This window comes from Cyprinus carpio, chromosome A9, assembly GCF_018340385.1.
Source record: "Cyprinus carpio isolate SPL01 chromosome A9, ASM1834038v1, whole genome shotgun sequence".
Lineage (NCBI taxonomy): Eukaryota > Metazoa > Chordata > Actinopteri > Cypriniformes > Cyprinidae > Cyprinus > Cyprinus carpio.
In genome coordinates, this window is record NC_056580.1 from 10,226,266 (window position 1) to 10,239,627 (window position 13,362).

The following is a 13,362-nucleotide window of genomic DNA, read 5'->3' on the forward strand; positions in this document are numbered from 1 at the left end:
TCAGCTTACTTGACAAAAAATGGTTTAAGAAAATGTATTTTTCATTCATTCATAAATAATGAAGATTTGTTTAAATAATACTTCTGATGTCATGGAAATTGCAGCCCTCATGTAGAAATTGTTGTTAATGTATGAATTTGATTAACCTCAGTGGGTTTTAAGGTTTGACCTATTTTAAATTTGTCTAGTACATGCAACTTGTTACATACTTTCTCATCCTAAATGTCTTCAGCCAGGAATCTTTATAGTCTGGAAGGAGAGCAGAACTTACAGTAATTTGAATAAATGTCCCTTTTCCTTACAGACCATTGGATCGCTTGTAGGTCTGTTTACTTCATGATTTAGAAATGGACTACTAAATATGTGAATCTTTAGTTCACAATCACTTTCAAGCATAGGTGAAAGTGCTCTGCAACTGTAGTAGAAACCTAATAAATGGACAAAGTGTCCCAAGTTGTTCTCCTTGTTGATTTATACTCTGTTTTTCCAGAGAGAATCTTTGAGGACCATGAGAACCTGGTTGAGAACTTGCTTAACTGGACCAGGGACAGCACCAACAGACTGATGTTCATCGAACGCATTGAGAAATATGCACTTTTCAAGAACCCTCAGGTAAAACTACATCTGTCTGTTAGTGACCAAGTCTGTTATAGCAGCTATAGCAGCACAAATTATATAGCAGAAAAAATACTGTATACACTATTGTTAAAAAGTTAGTAAGATGTAAGAGTTGGTAAGATTTTTTAAAAATATTTTTGAAAAAAAGTAGTATCTTATACTCACAAAGGCTGCATTTATTTAATCAAAAATACATCAAGAACAGTACTTTTGTGAAGTATTACAAAAAACATTTTAGAGTATATTCAAATAAAAGTTTTTAATTAAAGAAACTTTTACTTGAATATGTTCTAAAATGTTTTTTTGAAATAATATAAATGTTTATTGTATATTTTTTTAAATAAATGTGTCCTTGGCCTTGCTAAATAAAATTTAAGTTAACTTAGTTATTCACTGATGTCTGACAGTACCAATTTTTCATATGAATGCTACAGTTAAAGATTTTCAGTGAATAATTGTTGAGTGAACTCTCTCTTATTGCCCATATAATGACTAGATGTGTGCAGTTTTGTCACTAAAGACTGATTATAGATATGAAGGAGAATGAAGTGACAGTAATATAGGTTTGTTCAGTATGGATGTTCTGCTTGTGAAGTACTCTGTGGATCAGTTTTATTGATATATATTACTGATGTAGGTCAATGTCATGCAAATGCTGAGTTGTAATGAATAATAGATCTCAACAGAGGCTGGTTGAAGTGTGTTCCCTGCCCAGACAGTCCGTTTTAAAACCCCCCAGACAGGCCGTGCAACCCTAAAAAAAGTCATTCCATGTGTTTAACCACTTTGTTGTCTTATGTTGTATTTTGTTTGTCTTTAAAATAGCACATTCAAATGTCTAAAGATTTTGGTTTGGCTATTGCTGTAGTATACCTATGAATCAGTGATAGTCACAGATCATTTTCTTACCCACTTTAACATCACCCTGAATCATCTGTTTCCTCAGAACTATTTGCTGGGGCGTAAGGAGACGTGTGAGATGGCAGACAGAAATAAAGAGGCTCTGCTGGAGGTGAGATAGACTGTGAACCTACAGTACTTACACACATTTTCTCTTGGGTTTTAAATCAGCATGACTTATTTAGGTCATGTCAGGCATGTTGTACTCACTGGAGTGACTGATAAAGGTGTTTGTGTGTGTGTGTTTTTGAGTAGGAGTGTTTCTGTGGAAGCTCTATCAGTGTGCCTGAGATGGAAGGGGTGCTCTGGCTCAAAGACGATGGCAAGAAATCCTGGAAGAAGCGCTACTTCCTGTTACGAGCCTCTGGTATATATTATGTGCCAAAGGGTAAAGCCAAGGTCAGTTGTGAGTCTGTCTATCTTTTTCTTCTGTGGTCTCATGCTTCATCTTAAATCTGACACAGACACTTTCATATTCTTGCTGACTAATACAAAAATTCTCTTACACTATGGCCCTCTTTCCAACTTCTATTAAAATAAGTTTTCTGGTGATCTGATTAAAATGGGTCCAAAGTGTCAGAACATCAAAAGGCATCTGACCACATTGCATTTGTAAAAGTTCTTTAGGCTCTGCTGAAACAAGAGGGGGGCATCATAGTTTTTGTTGTTGTGTTCAGTAGAAGCATATAGACATACACTGGCTAGTTTACAATCAAACTGGGCAGCATTAATTTTCTTTATATGTGCATAGTGTTAGATTAACATTATGGATTCACTCTCAGAACAAGATGCGCACTATTCTAATCCACTTAATGATCTCTTAAAACATGAAAAGAGATTCTGGGATTATGTGCACATATGCTTGTATTATGCATGCGCTTAAGTGCTCACACATATATGTGCAGATACACTCACACTACAAGGCCTGAGCAGTGATACTACACACAATAAATACTATAATAGTATATAGAGTACCAAAATAACACTTGGTTTGTGCTGCTGCATATTTTTTTGTACCTGCATATACTGTATTCACATTAGGCACACTGGATACAAGGCACAATGACGTTTGGCATCATTGATGTCAAACCTGGCAGAAGCACATCTTGTGTATGTGCAAATGTGAATGAGATTTGAGAGCTGTAGCATGAACAAGCTTGCTGTCAGTCACATGTCATAATTCCTGTGCTTTTCAAGCGATAAAAGGCCCGCTGACTCTGTGCTTAACACATCCATGTTTAGAGGTCAGCTAATGAGGTCAAGTTCAGAGGAGATATGGGCCAGTGACTGCTCATTATCCACAGGCCACAGGGAGGCAGAGGGTGATCGAGAGAGAGATCAAAGAGCAGCTTATGTACTGTACATCCTCAGGTCATCACTCTTGGCTTGACAGCTGCTGCCCATCTGCATCACTTACATACTCGCATCCTGTTTCATGCTTAACACTGATGTATAACACATATTACCCGTCTGATTCTACATGAGACGTACAGAATCTCAGTTCTTAAAAAAGGAACATTCAGGACCCCCTTTTTTATGCTTTTCAACCGGTCTTTCCTATTTTCTATGCACTAATTCAGCATACTTTTACAAATGTAGTGCTCCCCCTAGTGGATTCAACAGTGAAGTAACATTTAGGTCAATTTAGGTCATAGTTTCATTTTTGCTTATTTAAAAGCAAATTTTAAAAACTAATTTTCATTGTCACGATATGAACAAACAAATGGATTAAACCACAGGTCTAACTGTGTGGCACAATGTTTTACAAATAATTATAAAATAAACAATAATATACAAGCTTATGAATGCAGACATTTCATTTATTTATGATTTGTAGTAGTTCTATTACCAGCATTCCCTACAGATGTGTTCACAATCAAAGATTTTCTTTTGTTATGTACTAACATGCAGTCTTTTTCATTTCATCCGGTATCATCTGTAGGCCTCCAGAGACCTGGTTTGCTTCCTGCAGCTGGATCATGTTAATGTGTACTTGGGTCAGGACTACCGCAGCAAATACAAAGCCCCAACTGACTACTGCATGGTCCTGAAGGTGAGAGTTGACAGTCATCCATACAAAACACTATCATACACACCAAAAATAAAACATTTATAAATAAAAATTATCAGAATTCCAAACAAATATAAGACAATAACATCTTATACACAATATTAAGTTAAAGAAAAGCAAGCTGATTTAAAAACATACACTCTTACCATGCATTTTCTTACATTACAAAAAAAAATAAAACCTTTTTTGTGTTTAATATGCATCAGATTTAGTGCATCAGACTGTGCATGAGCCAGCTCAGAAATAAAACAAAACACAGACACACAGAAAATAAAATGTTCTAATGTTTGTAACTGATATGAGGGTATCAAACTATTGCTATATGCTTTACACACAGACTCTAAAATGCATCAGTATAGCTAACATCTCTGATTTCGCCACTCAGCACCCTCAGATTCAGAAGAAATCACAGTACATCAAGTACCTGTGCTGTGATGATGTCAGAACGCTGCATCAGTGGGTCAATGGAATACGCATTGCCAAGGTAACATCTAATTATGATGACATCAACCCATTTTGTGTAATAATGTGTATTGCTAGGTTTTGTGGGTGAATCTATGTGATTTGTAATGCAGTATGGGAAGCTGCTGTATTTGAACTACCAGGAAGCTATGAGACGCACAGAGGCTGCTCATGACTGGTCCTCCCTGTCCAGCTCCAGTATCAAGTCTGGTTCCAGCTCCTCCAGTCTACCAGGTGAGTTCAGCAGAGCAGCAGCAGAAATAAAGGAAACTCCAATGAGACAGTGTTTGATAATTAACAGGCTTGTGTATTGTTGTCTATGAGACAGATTATCGGGTGTTTTAACTTTGTATATTTACTCGACTTTTTGATTCATTGTGATTATTTCATGACTACAGAATCTCAGTCCAACCACTCAAGCCAGTCAGACAGTGGCGTGTCAGAGACTACATCCTCTGGTCATGTGCGCTCTCAGAGTGTGGTCAGCTCCATCTTCTCTGAGGCTTGGAAGAGAGGCAGTCAGGCAGATGAACCCAAGGTGACCATTGAAGAACTTTACTTGCTCTGCTTTGTTTCACCTCTGTTTCTTCATCATGGTGTCATTATCATCTCTTCGGTATCTTAATCCATTTTGAACAATCTGTTGTTTGCAATATTATATTTTTAAAAAATCAGGTTCACAGTATGTATTTACCAATCCGAATTCAGACTGTAACTATACATTTTATATAAGCTGTAATGAAAACTTCAGAAAATATACTCGTATACCAAGCAGAAAACAGTGAGGTTTGTATGGTGTAATGGTGTCTTTGATTTAATTGTAGTTCCAATTTGAATTAAGATGCTTTGTCAGTGGAATTCGCTAAATCAGGATATGAAATATTGTCAGCTACTTCCAGGTGTTAAGTTTAACTACTCAGAGGACAAGGGCAATTTAAGCCACAATAAAGACCATTTGGGTGATTGTGGGACATTACCTATGTTCACTGTCCCCAGATATATTACTTGTTAATTGATCCCCTCTATGTTTGTCTACCCAGGATAAGAATGTCAAGTCTGGAAAGGCTATACACTGGTGGGGATTGAGGTTAGGAGTGTGATAAATCCTCACACTGTGGCCATTTATATTTGATATAATCCTCACATGTAAACCTCTAAAGCAACTAACCATTGAGATGATGTGTGTGGTGGGCAGTTCATCTTAGTTGTTTTTTGAATGCAGGGTAATTGGGGACTGCTGTGAGACACCTGCTGTAATAGTTTGTGTTAACTCTTTAACAGGCAGTGCACTGGTGTCGTATTTTAAATAACCCGTTAAATGATGTTTGTTGTGTTTTGGTTTGGTGTGTGTTATCAATGAGAGATACTGTCAGAGAAGTTAAGCGTGACAAAAATACAGGATACTCCTATTTTGTTATGCACACACTGAATTGCTGTTGTTATAATTGGTTTTAGTTTGAGCTCTACATCTCAATGATTCTGTGTTGTAAGAACAAATGTTTCTGAGTTTGGAAGAGCAGATCTTAATTAATACTAACAGTTCTTAGCTCCTCCCTTAAGAATTCATAACATTTCCTGTAACATTTCATGTTATTTGACTCTTTTAATTGCACTGTCAGCTGGATATCTTGTTGCACATCACTAATACATACCCTTCAAAAAATAAAAAACAATGTGAAATCTCGTTCATCTCGAAATCTAGTTCTAATTGAATTTTTGTCATGTCCACAGATGAGAATGGATGGCCCACCAGCACAGCCTACTCGAGCCTCTTACCCTCTACAACTTCCCCAACTGCCCCAACTGCCCCAGCCTCTCCAGTCTCGTAGCAGCTACAGTGGTGTGTCCCCAGTGTCCCCCTCCTCGCCACCATCTCCACCACCGCCTCCTCCACCACCTCCCCCTCTCCCCAACCCCACGCATCACTCCACCCCAGTTATGTTTACTAAATACAGCACCCTCGCTAGGTTGCAAAACATCTCCCATTACAAACAGACCCCCTTATTGGCAGCACAGCAGCTAACTATGCCCCCTACACCACCCCCACAGTGTCTCAAACCTGTAATGAATAATATGGCAGATACTGCCAACAGTCCCCCTCCGCCCACACTACCACCACCTCCTCCAGATATGCCAGTGCCAGGGTCAGCCATGGCGGTGTTGAAGCATGCTCCCCTCAGCCCCCAATATGCTCCCCCTTCACTTCCAGATGAAGACCAGCTGCCACCCCCACCTCACCTACACAGTAATGGCTACTTGCCTCCACCACCACCCCAAGAACAGTTAAAATACCCACCTCCGCTCAGCCCCAGTGGGCTCCAGCAGTTTTTAGCTCAGAAGTTCCCTAATATGACCTATGACTTCTCACCTGCCCAACAAGATGAAGAGCCTCCACCACCTCCTCCGGTGTGTTTCTCTCCCCCGCCTCTGCAGTCAGCTCCACCTGCCCCACCTAAAACATTCACTGGTGGGTTTCTGCCCCAAACAGCTCCAAAACCTACCCACGGCCTTTCCCCCGTTTCCCCTGTGCCACCTTCTTTGTCTCCAACCCCTCCGGCCACCATGAAGAAACAGCAAAGCCTCTCCAGTGGTCACAGCCCCAATCAGCCTCCACCTACCCTTCCCAAGCAATATAGCCTTTCTTCCAAAGCTCCATCTGTATCTGCCCCCATCTCTCCCACCCAATCGCTTGTAAAACAGATTGTCAATCAGTTCCCTGACACCACTGATGGATTCAAAGGTCCCATATCTCTTCCCCTCGTAAAAACCAAACCAAAATGGCAGCCAGGAGGACAGGCTCAACCACAATCTCCTGAATTTCCTCCACCTCCACCAGAGAGTACCCTTGAATTCCCTCCTCCTCCTGCCCCAAGTCCCCCTCCTGCCCCACAACCTTCTGGCAAGATGGGATCACCAATCAAAAAGTCCCCATCAACGTCGTCAAATTCTTCTACTGGTTCAGGAGGGAAGAAGCCCCCTCCAACCCCACAGCGCAACTCCAGCATAAAGTCCACCTCTTCTGTTGAGTACCAGGAGTCCAAGAAAGTGGAGGATCTGGTCAGCATCTTTGCCCAAACCAGTCAAGGCCCACCCAGCTCCTACTCAACTCCATCCTCTACGACAGGATCACCTTCCAAGGACTCTTCTTCAGGACCACGTGCACCACCAAAACCAGGCAAAATCAACTTGGCTAATCTGCCTCTGGCTCTCCATGGGAAGCAAGGTCAATATCACCAATCCAGCTCAGACTTCCCCTCTCCTCCTGCCGAATGTGACTTTCCCCCTCCACCACCAGACTCAGAACTCCTGCCTCCTCCACCTCTACCATCAGAACTACACACTGGAGCTCCTAAAGTGGCTGTGGTGAACCCTCAACCCCAACACACATCCAGCTCCACATCCTCATGGAAGCAAAGCTCCTTGAAGAAAGTGCCCCATCCGACTATGCACCGCCACAGCAGTGGCCCACCTGAGCCGCTTGCCCTTTCTCCACCTCCTCAACAAATGCCTCTGTCCTCTTTTAACTCTCAGATCCCACCAACTTCCCCCAAGGCCAGCCTGTCTATCCAGCCCAATTTCTTGGAAGACCTCAACAGAACTCTCAAAAGGAAGTCCATGACTCGACATGGCTCCCTCACATCCTCAAGAATCTCAGCCAAGCTGGAGCCAGTAACCACCATGGACGATATGGTCCTTCCGCCCCCTCCTCCAGAGCTGCTGCCGGGTCAGCAGAAAAAGGGCGCATACATGAGTGCCAACATCTCAGGCTATGCAACATTACGGCGGGGTCCTCCGCCGGCTCCACCCAAACGGGACCAAAACACTAAACTGACAAGCGATTGGTAGTTGGGACATGTGCCGAGTATGGATATGCTATTCTCCTTTTCCACTCCGTTTATCTTCAACAGCTGAAACATCTGCGGTAAAATAATACTCATATTAACTCCAGATTATAACCACAATATGAAAAAGCCCAACCATCTATACATAAGCTTCTCTGCGTGTTTGTGCCGCTTTGCTATTAAGTGTAGCAGATATACAAAAATACTGAGAAAAAGAGACTGATGTTGTTATTACAGGTACTGCATGGACACTGCTGTGAGAAAGGGGATAATGTATATAAAGATATATGTGGAACTCTGGGGTGGGAGGGAACTTGTACTTTTTATATGAAATTATTTAATACCTGAAATATATTCTTATTTTAAAATTTAGTTTTTAAACCCTTGACTGTAAACGTTAAGCGTGAATAGAAAATCAGGGTTGTTGAACCGATGCTTGTGAGTGTGCGTGCGCGCATTTCGTCTGAGTGATTTGGTTGATCCACTCTCGGAAAAACAACGAGGGTCTGGTAATAGTGCCGCCCTTGCTTGTCATTATTTGTGCAAATCCCAACAAGGGAATAGCAAATTTTCCACATTTAATTTAAATGGTTTAGAAACCTCCACTAAAATGTCAAGAAAGAAAAAAAAAACCGCTACCATTGTTATTGATAAATCTGTTATGTTGTGTCGCTGTGGTCCCTTACTTTTCTTGAAGATGTCCAAATGTTTGACAAAGATGAAAATGAGCCTGTTAGCGCTTGAGTACATCTCTGTGTGTAGCTGGACTGTGTCTGGGATGGGATGTAATGTCTGTTTATGTTGGTTACATTGCTATCTATCTGTACATACAGCTGCAGTTCCTGACTTTATCAATGTGCGTTAGCTCTGCATGGGTGAAACACACATAAGGAATTGATGTTGATCTACTTATTTGGACCTCTGTCTATGCTCAGTGCTGTATTAAAGTGTCACATATCTGGAACATCTTATCTCTCATGTCATGGCAATGCCACAATGTACTGACATTAATCTAGCATGCATGCTTCCACAGTATGGTTGCCTAAGATTGAACACTTTGTAGGGTTTTAGGACCATAACCACAAAATAAAAGGTGTCACGTCAAGTTTACTTGACTTACAATGCAAAAAATTCACTGTGCCTACTATCATTGTCATTCCTCTTGCAAACTTGAATGTGCATACAGTAGGTTGAGAAAATGTGTACCTGTTGGTTTTGCATCTCTAAAACTCCTCCAGGTTTGAAACCCTGAACGATGATAGAGTAGGAATAGATAGAGTGCTCTTTACGGGGAGAAGTACAGAGCTAATGCTGCTGCTTAAAGTCAGGAACCTTTAGTTAAATAAATGGGGAAGTAAGTGTCTGTTACATTTAAACTGAACAATATAAATGTGTAAATCACACAGAATGTTGTCCAAATTCTTGTTCTTTTGATGGTTCATTATAATCATCATCATACAATTAAAAGCTTCTTATGGTGAATCCTCTGATTTACAATGAATAACAATGTTATTCCATTATTGGACAGTACACTCTATATAATACATGCATACTGTTTTAAAATCTACAAATATAAACTTAAGTGTTGCACAAGTTTATGTGCCTGATTAAACTATGTTTAAACTGCCTTGGGTTAAACATTGCTCAAGAGATTAAGGCTATACCACAGCAATTAATTACTACACGTTTAATTTTATAAGAGACAGTCCTTGTTTGTTTACCACAGAAATACAATATGTACAGAGAAATAAGGAGATTATTATTTGATTATATTATTTCCTTGATTGAAAGTGCATCTTGTTTAAAGTGCCCTATTATGGATTTTTGAAAATTACCTTTCATGCAGTGTGTTACTCAGCTCTAAGTGAATTAAAACATCCTGCAAAGTTTTAAATTTGAAAGTGCACCGTGTATAAAGTTATTGTCTCTCAAAAGAAAGAGTCGACTCTGAATCATTGAAACGAGTCATTTTTAAAACGAATCCCAAGCCGTTTCATGTAGATGTCAACATGATACATTAGCATATTGCTGCCCACTTGTTGGTCTTTTTGTTGATCTGAATGAAAATGCAAATTCATTCTTTGCCACTAGATGCTGCTTTTGAAAAACCAAAAACACCGCACTCACAATTAACACATCAAAAAAAGAACAACCACAGCACCAAACGCTGTTTATCAGGCATTACAGACATGATGACAGTAAAATGAGACCAATCGGACAATGAGACCAAAGGCGGGGTTTGGAAAAATTAAACGTTGAGCGAATTGTTTGGGTGTAGTGGAGCAAGTCAGGTAAAAAAATAAATGCATATTATAAGACAATGAAAGTGTTTTATAATAGTGACCCTGCATGCATGTCAACCTTTTGTTAGGGACTCCCAAAACCAAAATATGAACCTTCCATTACCCATAATAAGGGCACTTTAAAGCAAAACAATGTCATGTAAAGTTACAGTTTTATTTAAAACATCAGTTGGAGGTATTTCTGTCTGTCTATTTTAATCACGTTTTATGAAATCACAGCAGTAATCTGGAACAGTCAAACTCTCCTCGACACAGAATGACTCCTGGAGAGAAAGAGTCCAGAGGAACCCGTCCTGTCTGCCTGATAATGACCTCTTCACTGCTGGACTCTGAGGAAGTCCACAAGTCCAGAGTGTGCCATTTGGGACAGGGCTTATGCGGTCTTCGCGGAAGACCGCTTCAAGGGTACAAAGGGGGCGCTGCTGAGCACACTTCAGAGCATTAAAATGCTGAATGGGACGGCCTACGGACTCGTAGACTCAGCGAGCACGCGCAATTTAAGTCCACGAGACCGAAAGTCCACATGAAGTGCGCCATTTGGGACAGGGCCTGTGACATTTTTGGATAGGTGCACATGAGCCTTAAGTGAACCGACCCTGTCACCTCACGGGCACCGTACTAAACAACTGATGCCCAGAGGAGCTACAAACATGCAGCCAACACACACAAGACTCGAGCACAGTTCATTAGACTTGAGAAAGAGAAGAAAAGGTGAGAAATATCTTACTATGATGTTGGTATTAGTGAAGTATATGTCTGACCAGCAACAATCAGAAGGTAGACGGTAAAACATGAAAGCTTTATCTACCGCGAGACGTCCCTGTTTGAAAAGGCACTATGGTCTCCCGGTATATTTCAGACAGACTGTCTCCTTTATTCCGAAATCAAGCAGGATATCATGTATATTATATGTAGTGTGATCTTTGATGACAAAGATCAAAAGAGTTTGTCATTTAATCTATTTTCTTTCAAAATATTATTAATGTTTGATAATATACAGAGGCCAACTTCCTTGAAGTATATTTAGGCTATTTAGTCATTTGAATTTATGTATAAACCTGCCAAGCAAAATAAAAATAGAATATACTCTTATTGAAATTGTTTGTCAGAAGTTATAAACCCAAACTTTAGGCTATTTAAATTTATGATGCTTTTACAGACACTTCTCCTTTTCGTGTTTAATAAAACAGCATACAGATTTGGAACTGCGCGAGGGCGAGTAAATAACAACATAACGTTTTTGTAAATTATACTCTTAAGTGTAACCCTGCTGTTATAGCTTTGTTGACTTGAATTCATTGGAAACCACTAGAGGACGGTAGTGTACTATGAGAAACTGCTCGGCTTTTGCTGAGAGGAACTCTTATTAGCACACACTGGAGCTGGCAGATCAAATATAAATATACATTCTTTTTTCTTTTTAAAAAGAAAAACACATATTACCTGTCAGACCATTCTGCTGGTTGACCTGTCCAGGTTGAAATGGCTGGACTGCCAATGCCAGGTCAGCCAGAGGACTGAAGTTATAACCTAATAGAAGCTGCCCTGTATAATTAGAGAAACAAGATAACACTCCATCATTACTTTCACTAATTAAGTAGCAATCTGTTTGTCAATGTACTCTACTATACAAAAGTTTGTGGTTGGTAATATATAATATATATATATATATATATATATATATATATATATATATATATATATATATATATGTTTTAAAAAGTCTTTGAATTTTCAGGTAAAGGTACAAGTCTGACAGTATACTTTTCAAAAGGTACTGCTATGTACCTTTTAGATACTGTGTACTCTTAAGGTATTAATATGTACCTTAAGGTACTAGTATGCATCTTTCAGAGGTGAGTTAGGTACAGAAGAGTACATTTTAAACGGTCTCTCTGTGTCTCTCCATATCACTGTATGTTCTTCTGTGTCCTCCGCGCCAAATGCATGCGCTGTTTTCTTTCAAATCAGAGCTAAATAGACATAGAAACAGCACATCCTTGTGGCGAGGATGATACAGAAGAGCATACGGTGATGTGGAGAGACACAGAGGAGACTGTTGACAAAGGAACTGTTGAATAAAGTCATTATTTTTGTTTTCTTCGCTTACAAAAAGTGTTCCCGTCGCTTCATATAACCCAGATTGCATGTCTGATGGCAGATGGAGTATTCTGACGACGACTTTCATACCTTTTATGGACCTTGACACTGTTATTTACTTGGCAGTCTATGGGACAGTCACAGACCTCCCGGTTTTCATCCAAAATAACTTTAATTGTGTTCCGAAGACAAACTAAGCTTTTACGGGTTTGTAATGACATGGGGGTAAGTGATTAATGACAATTTTCATTTTGGGGTGGAGTATCCCTTTAAAAAAGAGCAGTGGAATGAAGGCTGGCTTCATCTTTTTTCTTTATTTCTAAATTTCTTTCATAACTCACTACTGCTTTTCGGTCTATATTAATGTATTTTTCTCCACTAGTGTTCAGTAAACAATCTTCCAGAGATGCGATGTTGCAAGCCCTGCCTTGGCTTTAACCGCAAATGAAATGCTTTGCAGTTTTAATAGAACTATTCATAAAACCTGAAGACACAGGCTAGATTCTGAAATGCTGGATGATTATTTCACAATGTGGATTTTGAAATGTCAACAGAACTTATGCAAACTGATTATGTACATTCAACATTTTTTAAAAAGCAATATTATGTGCATGGTGAACAAGTGATGCAATTTTACATTTCTCCAAATATATTCAATGGAGAAAAAAAAATCTAACTTACATCTTCGGCAAATATTCATTGTTGGGTGAACTATTTCTTTAAATAGGCTCGTATAGGTTAGTAGCCTTTATTGCATAAAGCAACAAATCATAAAAAAGAAGAAACTGTTAAAGATAGCCTAACAAACATACCTTAATTGTTTTGGCTAACAGATATAATTAAGCACTTATCAAACAGTTCTAGTAAAATATGATATTAATGAAATTCGTGTAACATTATCTTGATTTGAAAAAAAAAAATGTTACTGAGATGTAATCCTTGGGACATAATTCCAGTCTCATGTAGACATAATCTATAGAATAGTAAACAATTACCATAAACATCAATTATCAATATTCCGCTGAATCAAACATTTATTTCCCCCCACTTTTTGATTCAGACTAAA

The 13,362-nt window shown here is 39.3% G+C and overlaps 2 protein-coding genes across 2 annotated transcripts in view; one reads left to right on the top strand and one right to left on the bottom strand.

Annotated features, from left to right (window-relative positions):
- The window catches only part of LOC109096273 (ras-associated and pleckstrin homology domains-containing protein 1-like), a 57,584-nt gene extending 49,488 nt beyond the window's left edge, over positions 1-8,096 (top strand). Inside the window, exons 9-16 of the mRNA XM_042763425.1 lie at positions 491-612; positions 1,565-1,630; positions 1,774-1,917; positions 3,461-3,571; positions 3,975-4,073; positions 4,165-4,285; positions 4,450-4,589; positions 5,783-8,096. Coding sequence (XP_042619359.1) covers positions 491-612; positions 1,565-1,630; positions 1,774-1,917; positions 3,461-3,571; positions 3,975-4,073; positions 4,165-4,285; positions 4,450-4,589; positions 5,783-7,897 — 2,918 coding nt within the window. The 3' untranslated portion in view covers positions 7,898-8,096. The remainder of the gene's footprint in view (positions 1-490; positions 613-1,564; positions 1,631-1,773; positions 1,918-3,460; positions 3,572-3,974; positions 4,074-4,164; positions 4,286-4,449; positions 4,590-5,782) is intronic.
- A 2,219-nt stretch (positions 8,097-10,315) lies between these two features.
- LOC122146046 lies at positions 10,316-11,828 on the bottom strand. Its single transcript, XM_042763084.1, has 2 exons — positions 10,805-11,828; positions 10,316-10,596 (listed from the first exon to the last, which is right to left on the bottom strand). The coding sequence occupies exons 1-2, from the start codon at positions 10,987-10,989 to the stop codon at positions 10,410-10,412; spliced, it is 372 nt and encodes a 123-aa protein (XP_042619018.1). The 5' UTR covers positions 10,990-11,828; the 3' UTR covers positions 10,316-10,409.
- Positions 11,829-13,362: the final 1,534 nt, after the last annotated feature.